We start from the raw sequence: 13,902 nt of genomic DNA, 5'->3' as shown, positions 1-13,902 counted from the left end.
TTGATATATCCAGATGGTGGGCAACTCAAGTCATTGAGTGGAAACTAAATTCAACAGACAAATGGACGGACAGCATCATACCATAAAATACTATGGCAGATGTATACAGAGTGTGAAGTACATATCTTTATTTGTGATTCCCATCTTTGCAACACGGCTAATCTAATAAAATGGCTATCAAAACATAATTTGATATAGTGACAATACAAATTGAGCTTTCCCTTAATTAAATACCTCTCTACAGCAAACCATATTCTGCAATGCCACCTCACCACAGGTGTCTTGACTTTAACCAAGAACTCCAATTTAGCATAATGTAGAAACTTAACAATCACTGGAATATGAAGAGACCGACACTGTGACTTGATTTTGTGTGTGGTAAGTATTACCCTCTAAGACAAAAACTCCCATCATCTCTCATGACTGTACATACAATAGTTTCAGAAAAATTGAGATAAATGCAAAAACTTATTTTAATCAATGAAACATGAAAAGTTAGTCTCAAGTACCTTTGTCCATGGTGAGAAGTACCGTCCAAGATGAATATACCCACCAGTTTCATGACTGTACAGCCATCAGTGTCAGAGAAATTAAGTAAATGCAGAAATTTACTGTAATCACTTAAGTGTGTTATTTCAAAAACACTATTTACAACAAAATTGCAAGAAATTGCATTCAATTGTCTGGTTATTTTTTTTTTGAGATGCCAGTGTCCAAAACTGATTCAAGTTTTTGGATGCAATTTTATTTTTATTGAGTCTTTTACTATAAGGATTTTGTGGACAATGACCCAAAAGTAGAAGCTATTTGCTTTAGCTGGTTTTTGTATGTGAAATAGTTCTTATTACTTTAAACACTGAACAGCAGTTCCAACTTGCTGACAAAAATAGTCACTACCCAAGAAACACCAAGTATTCCACTTGTGACACAGAGAGTGAAGCAGATGATCTGATACTGAAATGGTCTCTGTTATGATCTGTAGGGACATAAACTACATAACAAGAAAGAGCAATAACCAACAGGTTTTGCATAATTAAAAATATTAAATTATTTTTCTAAACTGCAAAGTGAAATAATTAAAAATAACTTACAGTTGTTAATAAATTCATACAAAAACCTTAAAAGTTCCATCAATAGTTCAAAGTAATCCGAATACATTCCAAAGGTATTCCAAACGATAACTGTAATGTCCTAATGTACAAACGCTACATAAGAAATCACAAGGTTTATAATCCAAATGTCCTTTAAATGAATAGACTTACAGATCCAAAAGTCCTTGAATATTTCACAGTAATCCATACAGCTGTTAATGCATATAGTCTTTACATATTTCACAGTATTGGAATTCCAATAATAATAATAATATTTTTTTTATAGAGGGTGACTCATTAGTCAAAGACTATTCTCCCTTGAGGCCCTGTTAATGAATGATATTAAATTAAATAAATGAAATCAATCCTCTCAATACTCTTTCAAGACCAGTAATAACTTTAAGAATAAATGATTCTGCACAATAATTCACGTATATATAGTAAAACCAACATGCAACAGTTGGAATGGAAAACAAAGCTTTTAAATGAATCACATGGTATTTCAAAATGTTGACTGCAGTAAACACATTCAGCCATCCCAGTTCTAACCAATCAGGAACTAGTTCAGTCTGACCTTTTTAGAAAAATCCACGGCCTTCAGTCACAAGAACTGATGTCCTTATTGGATCACATGATGTTTACTTTAACTGATTAGCAACATCAACCTTTGAGATTTATGAATGAAAGTTTACTACACACTATATATGATTCCTCTAAAATTGCAAACTACAATGCCAGAATATTAGCATTAAAATGTCATTAACTAAAGACCCTTATTAAAATTATTATTATGAAAATAATATACATATAATAGATCCACATAACAGCTCTCATGAAGAGTTTTATTAGCTAGTCAAAAGGATGATTATAATTACCAGTTACAATAGCAAAAATTCTCTTCAATGGAATGAAAACACTGAGTAAATCATTTAAATGAAAGTAAGTTGAATAGTAACATATACCCATAAATTAAAGTGTCTTTCCATAATTGGCATAGTCTCTACTAGGTAGAGATCTCTAGCTGAGCGTCTCCACACATGACCAAAGCTGTCTGTTAAACATCCCAAGATCAAGAGATTGAAGAGTAAGAAGTCAACTCCCTCTTGGACCTACAATATGAAAAATAACTGTATTCATATCCTGACAAAACAAAATGGCAGCATAAATATCTACGGGCATAACTATCTTTTGTTTTTATGACTGAATATACTGTCTAGTGTCTGAAAAATACTGTACCAATTATGTGCATTAGTTTGAAAAAGTATACATTTCACAAGAATATAATGTGAAGGAATGAAAATTGCTTCCAGATGACACACACAATAACCAAAATTATACTGAGCAAGATTAATTTAAATCATATGTATAAAACACAGCCACATGCCATTTGGATTTGATACATTATGTGAGAAAAGGTTGAATAATAATATTAAAATGTAACATTGATTTGGAATGAAAAGGAAAGCCTGATAAGATCAGCTACATTTATTAGAACTGTCCTGTACTATTTATTCTTCATGAAATGCAATGCCATATAGAATGGTGATGAAAGAACATTTTATACCATAAGGCCTTTTGTGATAAAAAATGTTGAATCTTATTATAAAAAAAGCCATTTGTTCTCTTTAGTTCATACTAACCTTTAACTATCTCACAATGACCTTGAAATTAACAAGCTCCTAAAGATATTTGCAATAGAATCCAAGTTACAATATTTATGCTTCCATTTGCAAGTCACCCTGAGATCTGTAAAACAGTTTTTTGTTTGTACTTTCATTATACAGTCAAACATCAAGGCATTGCTGAAAAATGTATAACCTTGACTCCAAGGGCAAATGGCTTAAAGAGCAGAATGAACTGCCTTAGCTTCATCATGATTCATATATAAAGAAAATCCATGAAGGGTTTAGGAAATATAAGTAATATGAAAAATCTTTAAGCAAAACATGAACACCAAGTTTCTGAGTGTGATCTTTACTCCAAGGTCAATGTGGCAAGCATGCATGTCACTGAATGAATTGTCTTAGTGTCATAATAATTCTTATCAAGTACAAAGAAAATATATCAAACAGTTTAGGAAATATCAGAAATTAAAACAATGGTGACCAAACTCTTCATGCAAACTTTCTGTGACTCTTATGACATCACAGGGTCAAGCATGTGTGCTGTAGACTGAACTGTCATAACTTCATAATGATTAATGCCATGTATGGTGAGACTTTAACAAGAGGTTCAGGAAATATTAGCAAATTGAAAACTTAGGGTAAAAAAACTTGGACAAAGAATAAAGTAGACACTCACAACCAGCATATCTGGCTTAAAAAAAACTATCACATGATACAGCACAAATTTTGTTAGTATAGTGTACAACTGAGTGATGTAAATAGTATATAGGTATCTAATTTATTATGATATCTCTTGTACCTCATGAGATATATCCAGATGGAATATCCGTGGTGAATTGTCTCTTGGTGCCTGCATGTGCTCCAGAAGAATTTGGGTAACCCTGGAGACACTGATCTCTCTATCCTGGAGATGCACAGTCACGGGACATTGATTTCCTTGAAGACGATTTTGTGCAGATAAATCTTCTACTCTCCTCTTCACATATAAGGACTTCCCCATACCTGCTCTTGAGGACTTTACTATGCGCACACAGGATCTGTGAATGAAAATAAAAATATCCATATATGGAGAAATTATATATGTGTCAATTATGACATGAATACACCCATTCTACTAATAAAACCAGCTGAGGAGCAGATTTTAAATAAAAAACAAGGTCCAATAAGTCTTTAAAAAATTTCAGAAAAGAATAGTAATAGCTATCCTAAATAATCTTCATACTAAATTTGGTTTCACTTCATTGGCTCCTGCTTTAAATTGAGTGGATGTGGCTGATAGGTAAAGTTCTCTGTCAAACAGGACTTTCAGTGAAAAGTGGATAAAAATCAAATCATGACCCTAGTCATTGTAATCTAAACAATGTGAATAATACGAAAATTTGTTTAAATCCATTATTGCATTCAAAAGTTAGGTAGACGAAATGAGATAGCCATTTAAGGGTAAGTTATTTGTCTAACAGGGGTCATTACTCAATTAATTTTTATTGAAAAATGGTGGAAATTAAACTGACTAAAGTAATCTTAGATATAGAACTTTATACCAAATTTGAATTCACTGTTGTAACTTTCTGAATTGAATGGAAACAAAATTCTGAGCAGCTGTGAACACTGTGTACCATTTCCATAGATATGTTAGAGGGACAAAAATAAGTAGTTTTTAAGGAATAACCCAGTTGTGAAGTTAATTGCTAGTGATGCAACAATATTAAATTTTAACACTGAATTATATTACAGTTAGAAACAGTAACAGTCAAGGAAAATTATTAATTATAACATAGTACTGAAGCTATGAAATGCTCCTCCATCATAATATATGTGTCATTTGTAGGGTTCAACATAATCCAGCACTGATATGGATCAGGTTTTCTACGGCTATACCATATATACTCGCATATAAGCCTGTTCATGTAAAAGCCGACCCCCAAACCAAACAGGTATAAACACTAAAAAGTGTATGACCCGCTTATAAGCCAACCCACAACTCCGAGACCTCTCAAGATGCATGAGGTAAGTTCTAAATGAATTTATTTAGGGAAACTTATATTTGTAAAAAAATTACATGTATACTTATCTCGAGGTTGACGTACATGATTATTAAAAAGAAATGGTATCAATTTTTTGAAAAGTAATTTATTTAATTTTCTGTTTTCTTATTGTTTCTGCCTAATTTAGATTTGTGTATAATTTGACTGAACGATGACACGAATTGAGCAATCGCAATTTACTTTAACACTACCTATCCCTTTTGACTCGATTGTTTGTTTATGCATTATTGCATTGGACATTTTATATCAGTGCACTGGTAATTATGTTTTTACTTTGCTTTGACATTGTAAATACCAAACTCATTAAAATGTAATCCCAATATGACAACACAACGAACAACAATATGGTTCAATTCAACACTTGCAATTAGGCTACTGAACATATTTACATAATGGCACCACTGCATGTACATTGTAGGTTTGATTACATGCTGAATTAAGTACATCACTTGGAGTCGAATCATGGGCACCATTGCGCTAAACTTTAATGACATGTCCAAAATACAATAATGAAGTTTCAGAAATAATGCTTTGGAAATTATGCTAATACTGTAAAAACTGAGTTGTAGTTTGCTTTGATGTAAGTGACCTTACACCATACCTGGCAATTTTCATGCCAGGAGAAAAAAATCGCCTGATTTTGGGGGCGCTCCACGCCTACCTCCCAATTTCATATCTTCCGATTTTTGCAGAGAACTCCCAATTATTACATTATGTCTTCGATTTTCATTTCTTCTAAACAAGAAAAATCCTACATGTTCTGTTGCATCACCTGTGAATTATTGTTGTGTTGAAATAATTACTTTACTAGAAAGAATTCGCTTCTTCACTAAATAGAATGTTAATTTTAAACATGATTCACGTAAATTAATGATTTTTTTTTTTACCTCTACAACAATACAAAAATAAAAAAATAAACCAAAATAAAAAATAAACCACAACAATAAAATCGTCCACAATTAATTTCAATCCAAGAAGGATCACTACGAATGCTGTAACTACATATACTGAAGTACCATTCCCACGAAAGAAATTCACACGAGTGAACACCTGGCATTTTTATACCATATATACCAAAGTTAAATGCCATCATTAAATTAAAAGAAGGAATGAAAATACATACCACACAGCAAATGTGTTCTCAAAAAACTAATTCAGGATACATGTTTTGTGGTAAACAAAACTAAATGCTTTACGAGCTGACAATAAGGGAATAAGATCGGATATACAACGAGGGGAAAATACCAAGAGACTGTCTATTTAGGTACATTTAGTTCAACAAAATAGGGAATCCTTTATTTGCCAATCAATTGCTGGTGCTTGCATAACACACAATAGTGTAGAATGTGGTTTCTTTCAATTGTGACGGACGGCCAATCGTTTTCACAAAATAGTTGCATCGATAAGGATTAACTTTTAATTAGTCGCGTTGGCTTTCTTGGTTGTTTATTTAAGACTAATCTTTAGCTATTGTGCAGTTTGACCTCAGCTGACTAGAATATGAAAATAGGGCATGTCCTGGGGGAAAATAGGGTGCATCACAGGGAGAAACATCACGTCTTTTTGCAAATTTCACGCATATTTGACCAGGAAAATCAATCAATATTTAGTGAAAACAAGTCTTTAAAAATGCCATGAAAAACCTCCTGATTTTAGGTCCCAATCTCTATTTGTTTTTTTACAGTCCATAGGTATGCTTTCCACCCTGTTTTAAAAGACTATGGTAATCGTGCTAATATTATGGATTATGGAATAAAAGGAATTTACACATCAATGTACTGGTATAGTTGCCGGTCAAAATTCCCTCTTAACACAAGCCAGTTTCAGGGTTTTAATGATTAACTGACCTGTACTGCCGTCGCAAAATGAAAGACAAATTCGCTGACTATCAACATAGGAGATGCTGAAACATCAAGCTTTACATTGTGTGGAAAGTTATGATGTTTGTTCAGCTAAAACACAAAACTAAAATTGGTTGATGTTGATCTTAGTTGATCTATGAGAATTTTAGCCTTTATTATTACCACTCTTCATGAACATGTAAATTATGCTGGTTATATGCCTTATACAATTAAACCCGCATACCTTTTTGAAAATATTACCTGCATTTGTAGGATTGCTTATATCATTGAAAATGAGTAATCATGAGCATGTGATTCAAGTAAATGAAACAGCTATTAAGGACTAGCTGAAATATTATCTGGAAGAATGCAATTTGGTCGAAACAATGACTAAAGCAAAATCTGCATCTAATATATTTGGGAATAAAAAAGGATTTAAGTGATGCTATGCACTGTGTAAGTACTCTACATCATAGTTCAGCCTGGTCTCCCGGGTAAACTCAACTGGCCTGCGAATTATGAAGTCTGTATTTACCTTTATTTAATTTCATGTTGGAGAAATCAGAAAACATGCACATGCAAAATAGTAACAAAATCAATCATAGATCTTTATAACAGTTTAATAATTGTCGGGTCACCGAAAGTTTTTTTTACATACCTATGTCTTAGGACACGGAAAAAATTATTTTTTCGTGTCCAAAGATTTACAACCATTACAGTAGTCATCAAATAGACCGAAAAACTGTCAAGTTTAGACAATGACCTGCAGATTAGCTGACCCCTCCCTTGTTCTAGGCCTTTATATTTTCCAAAATTATTTGGCTTATATGCGAGTATATACGGTACTTGATAATGACCTTGACAGAGGATCATTCTTCTCAGCCACATCTGAAAAACTTTCTTATCATTGTGTAAACTCAAAGAAGCTGTAATAGACAACTGCCTACAGAGATGCTAAATATTCTGTAATTTTCAGAATTATTGTGATTTCTGAACAGGACATGTGGACACAAGTTGTGAGAAAAATACTTCATTGCCAATACAAGTCTGGTTGATAAAATATGGTTTCTCAGTATAAAAAAGAACATTGTAAATAACAAGAAACCAGTCAGTTAACTGTAAATAGATTTTAACAAATGGTGGCATAGATGAAAAGAAATGTAGCATGCAGACATTACATGATAAAAGCTATTTTTTTATGGTTACTGGACTGGCCAAATATTAGGATTCAAGGTTCTGCAATTGAAGGAATGGATACACCATTTATGCCCATTATCCCGTAAGTGTAGGAATGGATACACCATTTATGCCGGGGCCCCAAGTTGCCAATTGGTCTGAAGTGCTTACCATTATGGGTCACTGCAGTCTCACCTCTGTCTGCATGGGTTTCAGTCTCAGGTTTGGCCAATGTGGGTATGTGAGAAAGCTTGCCAGTAGCTTCTTGTGGGTTGGTGGTTCTTTCCGGGGTTTTCCTGGGTTCTTCCTCCACCATTAATAGTGGCCACCATGTATAGCCTATCTTGTGCTGAAAAATGGCATTAAACCCTACAACAACAACAACCATTTATGCCTATTATTGTGTAATTGTAGGAATGGATACACCATTTATGCCCATTATCCTGTAATTGTAGGAATGGATACACCATGTCTGCCCATTATCCTGTAATTGTAGGAATGGATACACCATTTATGCCCATTGTACTTTAATTGTAAGAATGGATACACCATTTCTGCCCATTACCCTGTAGGTGTGGAATGGATACACCATTTCTGCCCATTATCCTGTAATTGTAGGAACAGATACACCAGTTATGCCCACTGTACTGAAATTGTAAGAATGGATACAGCAATTATGCCCACTGTACTGTAATTGTTAATGATTTGCATACAGATATGTATCTTTTTGCTGGAAGATGCAATTTGGTAATAGAAGTCGGATACTTTTAATGTTCATTTTATCCATTCCAGAACATCTGCCTCGAGTCCAAAAAAATGAAGCTGGAATTCCTCAGAAGCATACTCATCTCTGCTCTCTTAAAAAACACACATCTGTCATTAAGGTCTCTGTTTGACAAAATTAAACTTTTCTCATCTGCAAAAGCAAGCAAGACACATAGCTTGTCAGTTAAAGCATCAGAACAGATAAATTTGCCTAAACCATCCACGACAAAATATCTTAGAACTGATTTTGGTTCTGCTTATATCAAATTATGCAGAATGCAGCAAAACATCAATAGAAGAGCCACTTAGTGCACCAGCTAAAGTGGTCTTTTATGAACATGTGGCTTTTAATAATAGATCTAAAAGTATCGATTTGTGCATAAATTGGACCAGCTAAACTTGTGATGATGAATATAGCTGGTTTAGATGCATTTATCTTAATTAGAACTCTATTTTAATAATACCTTTCAGGATCAACAACAGCAGCTGGTTTAAATTTTGCTTTGCCAACAGGGATATCCACCTGTAGTTTTTCCTGAATATAGGAGACAATTTTTTTATCTGGAAGGGGTAGGAGTCGTCTTCTGTACTTGTCCAGGGCAGTGACCAATCGTGATCGACACTCATTTTCTGAGCTACAGATGACAATCAGATGATAACCTAGAAAATTAATAAAAAATGTATCTGAATTATTACACCAAAATAAATGAATGACTGTTAATGTTTTGAGATACGAAAACAAAAGATCCAAGTATGCCTGATATCACCCATCTGACTCAAACAGCTTAAATTGATAACTTCCACTAAAAATGCACCTTTACCCCCAACCAGTTTTGTTGCCAGAATCTCTTGGCACTTATGAGTTATTGTTAAAATGTACCCCTTAAGGATGTCAACTCCTCTAATTAATGCGAAGTTGTCCATATTTCTCCAATGTGCTGTGCACTGAAAAATGTACATTTACTACTAACCTGGATCTGCAGGTCAAAATATTTGGAAAAAATGTGCAAATAATCCATGTGGATTGGAACCAAAATTCAAACACAAAACATACTCACAAATTATTTATATTCAACACTCACTTTCACTAGTCCATATGTCTAACAGTTCCTAAATGATCGTGAAGTCCACAAATTCTCCAATAAGCAAGTCATGTGCTCAGTCCAAATGCTGTATTGCATCAATCTCATTTTCTTATTTACAAATTTCTAGAGCAGTGTTGATTTGTCCTTTTTATGATCAGACATGTTTTGAAGTTTATAAAGACCCATCTACTCTAAGGATTTTCACCCACATGTCAAAATAATAAAAGCCAGTTTTGCTTATTATCTGGTGCCATTTTCTTTCAAAGTACAGACTGGTCCACTAACTAACTTGATTACCAATATAATGAATCAGAAATACAATGTTTCAAATTTGAGAAAAATGTCTGTTTTCTTGGAAAAGAGTCACATACAGTTGCTATAAATAGAAAATTAGGAAAGTACATATAGCTCTATGATGAACAAGTTAGCTCTTCTGAATGATAATATGGATTTTGCTTTTCTGGTACAATAAAAAATAAAATAAAAATGAAGCAAAAGAAAGTTGCATCTGTCATTTATATTATCATCTTTTTAATTCCATTCATCATAAAAGTTTTAGAATATTCTTAAAAGAAAGACTGTTGCACAAGAACAGCATAAGAGCTAACATGTCACTTGGAAACTTTTGCTTTGACTAGTGATAGCTACAATGAATATTAAAGATATGGAGTTCTGAATTAATCCTTTTATTTTTTTTATGACTGTTGACTAAAACATTGTTTATCCCTTTCTGTCAAACTGAGAGTTAGATATTGATCAGCTGAATGATTTACATCCAATCAAGGTAATATTATGCTGGAAGTAAAGATGCCTTCCGTAAGTGAAGGAACAGTTTTTGAAACCATAGCAGCAGACAAGACCAAGTCATGGTTTCTAAATAACAGTGCTGAACATCGTATATGTGCACAGCCCATAGATATTTTCAGGTCAAATGGAAATGGTCATTTACAACTGATTGTGTTTTTTGTTTCTATTTTTGGCATTCTTCCAAATATGTTCCAGAATCTGAATATAAAATTTTCATAGGTAATCTTTACTAATTAGACTTATTGTGCATACATGTATCAATTTTAATTTAATTTTTGTTTTGCATATACCTGCACCAATCACTAATACGTCGCTGTGCAATCATTTTTGGGATGATGGATGGTAACTAGAATGAAAGACTGAAAGATTACTACACAAAAGGTTTAATAGAACAAAAGCAAATTATCTCCATCAATAACAGCAGTGAAAAAGTCAAAAAGGTGTAAATGAAAACTGGTAGCCAAAATTATACGCAGATTTAATATATACCTTTGTTCTGGATTTGCTGCATATAATTCTCCAAGCATCTCTCTCCTCTGTCACTGACTTCAAAATCAAGCAGGTCAGCATTCACAAGGCAGTGGATTCTGGAACTCCTGTCACCAAGACTCCTACGCCAGAATACATCCAACTGCCAAGTAATAACATTTTTAAAGCAATCTTCTGTTTTTTCTTTAAACTTTTAAAGCTTTACTTACAAAATAATAAGTACTCTCATATACACATCCAATAATTATAAATCATATTTAAACTTCAAAAGATTCTTGCAAATCATGTTAAATTAGCATATTTGCATTATATCCAAATTTATATCAGTACTAGGAAAATTATATTTCAATGAAATATAAACAAAGAAACAAAACAATGTCACAAACTGTTCTAAGCAGGAATTAAGGAGGTGGGTAAGGGCAAATCTCCACCTACCTGTAGTGTTTGTGGGAAGAAGGTTTCTTCTCCTCACTCTTTTATTATCCATTCTTGTTAAGATGACATAACTCTGAATCCCACAGTGCTGACCTCAATACCATGTGGACAAGCCCTGGCAATCAATGGGTGCATGTAAGGAAAGGGTGATTCTTCTCTGTTATAGAAGACCTCACATCCTCTAGGAATTACATGAGGTAATAATGAGGCATATCCAATCACCTTCCATAATCTGGCACCTATAAGCTGACTCCAAGTCAGCCTCTGGATTAAACAGCAGTCTAGAGAGAGAGGGAACTCTGACCAATCCTTATCCAAGTACTGTTGGGACTTGTGTCTATTGACCAGTCACTGGGCAAAAACTCATCAGGTAACTTAGATCTGCTGGGAGACCCTTTTCCCCAGACATGATAAGACTTTGATGTTACCAGGGGGACCCAATCCTATTGCTGGCAATGGTCTCTGGGGACTGAAAGGGTGCTACTTCCCCCTCACAGGGTGTGGTGGGGGACAAAACATTCAAGTGATAGTATAGGAGGCTGCACCACCACCCCTCATGGTTTGGGGTCAGAACATGACTCACTGTCTTCTGGGTGAGAGAGGGTTCTGCTCCTATCCATGAGGAGGATGCAACTCACTCACTGTCCTAATGGTAAAGAAAGGGTAGTGCTCCTCTCTCTTGAGAGGGTGCAACCCACTCTTTATTAGTGAGTACTGCTAACTCTCTAATGGTAGGGTACAACTAACTCTGCATCCAATTATAACCTCACTTGGGAGGGGGCCCAATAACAGTAACAATCTCTGGACAGGCTTGGTGACTCAGAGAATGAAAACCCAGAAAACTATGAAGAGAAGAATATCTTTTTCTTCACTTTATATGCGCATCTACACACAGATATCATCTGACCAAAGGTTATACAAGGGACAACAATCAGTACTTTCACACCATATGCAGAATAAGCATGTGGTGGGGGGTGTTCCCAGGGGGATACCGTGTGACCACATCTACCCATAGGTTGCTTAGACATTGTTGCTTTCTTTTGAACTCAAAATCTGAACAGATTTTTTAATAATTTTTTTAAACAAAAGACTGTTTTAACAAACAGGATACCCAAGGTAATGTGTGGACTAAGTCTTTGCAAATAAAAAAAGCTTTCAGTGAAAAGTTACCTTGCTTGTTTTATTTCATAAGGTTAAGTCCAAAAAAAACAAAGCAACACTTTAAATCTCTTGACAGAAACTGTAAAATAAATAAGTCAACTAGGCTTAATAAAATCTAAGGACTATACAAATTAGCAACAAAACAGTTGGTTATGATTGCTAATAATAAGGAAAGATATTTAAGGAACACTATTCAAATCTAAGGACTAAGAATCTGAATCTGATAACCATCCATGACCTTTGAACCAAAAGTGGTCTGCTACCTGATTACCATGTATAAATATAACACAACTGACAACAGAGGCAAGGCAAGTTAAATTTTATTAAAAAAGAACAATAAAATGGATAACTGAAAGTCCGAATACTGCAATTATGCAAGGATAAGAAATATAATCAAACTACCTACCCTAAGCTTGTAAAACAAGGCACAAGCCAATTTGTTTTCTTTAACACTAAATCCCTGTGAATGGGTACAAAGAATTTTAAAAAAAATACCAAGCTGTACACCACATGTGTTAAACACTCTCAAGACAGCTTGATTAAATATTGATAAAGCTCAATCAGGGTATGGTATTACTGATATTAAATCAGGCAGTGATAGCAGATGTGTATCTGATTCACATCAGGCAGTGATTGCAGATGTGTATCCAATTCACATCAGGGAGTGTGTATCACAGCAAATCAGGTAGTGATAGCAAATGTGTATCAGATTAAATCAGGTAGTGATAGTATATACATATCAGAGTAAATAAGGCAGTGATAGCATATATGTATCAGAGTAAATCAGGCAGTGATAGCAGATGTATATCACAGTAAATCAGGCAGTGCTAGCAGATATGTATCACAGTAAATCAGGCTGTGATAGCAGATGTGTATCACAGTAAATCAGGGTTGATAGCAGATATGTATCAGAGTAAATCAGGCAGTGATAGTAGATGTGTATCAGAGTAAATCAGGCAGTGATAGCAGATGTGTATCACAGTAAATCAGGCAGTGATAGCAGATGTGTATCAGAGTAAATCAGGCAGTGATAGCAGATGTGTATCAAAGTAAATCAGGCACTGATAGCAGATGTGAATCTCAGTAAATCAGGCAGTACATACATACATACATACATACATACATACATACATACATACATACATACATACATACAGATGTGTATCCAAGTAAATCAGGCAGTGCTAGCTGATATGTATCAGAGTAAATCAGGCAGTGATGCCAGATGTGTATATAAATTAAATCAGGCAGTGCTAGCAGAAGTGAATCTCATTAAATCAGGTAGTGATGCCAGCTGTGTATATAAGTAAATCAGGCAGTGCTAGCAGATGTGAATCTCAGAAAATCAGGCAGTGATGCCAGATGTGTATATAAGTAAATCA

At 34.2% G+C, this 13,902-nt stretch overlaps 1 protein-coding gene across 1 annotated transcript in view; it reads right to left on the bottom strand.

Moving 5' to 3' along the window:
* LOC149786015 (E3 ubiquitin-protein ligase rnf213-alpha-like) overlaps positions 1-13,902 on the bottom strand; it is a 431,187-nt gene that overhangs the window by 242,082 nt on the left and 175,203 nt on the right. The window contains exons 28-31 of the mRNA XM_089978093.1: positions 10,925-11,066; positions 9,008-9,203; positions 3,516-3,753; positions 2,054-2,200 (exon numbers count right to left, since the gene is read on the bottom strand). Coding sequence (XP_089834219.1) covers positions 2,054-2,200; positions 3,516-3,753; positions 9,008-9,203; positions 10,925-11,066 — 723 coding nt within the window. The remainder of the gene's footprint in view (positions 1-2,053; positions 2,201-3,515; positions 3,754-9,007; positions 9,204-10,924; positions 11,067-13,902) is intronic.

Source organism: Sinohyriopsis cumingii, chromosome 12 (genome assembly GCF_028554795.1).
Source record: "Sinohyriopsis cumingii isolate HCF-2022 chromosome 12, ASM2855479v2, whole genome shotgun sequence".
In the NCBI taxonomy this organism is placed as follows: Eukaryota; Metazoa; Mollusca; class Bivalvia; order Unionida; family Unionidae; genus Sinohyriopsis; species Sinohyriopsis cumingii.
Note: the sequence above shows the minus strand (reverse complement) of the source record. Positions and strands in the feature narration are given on the sequence as shown.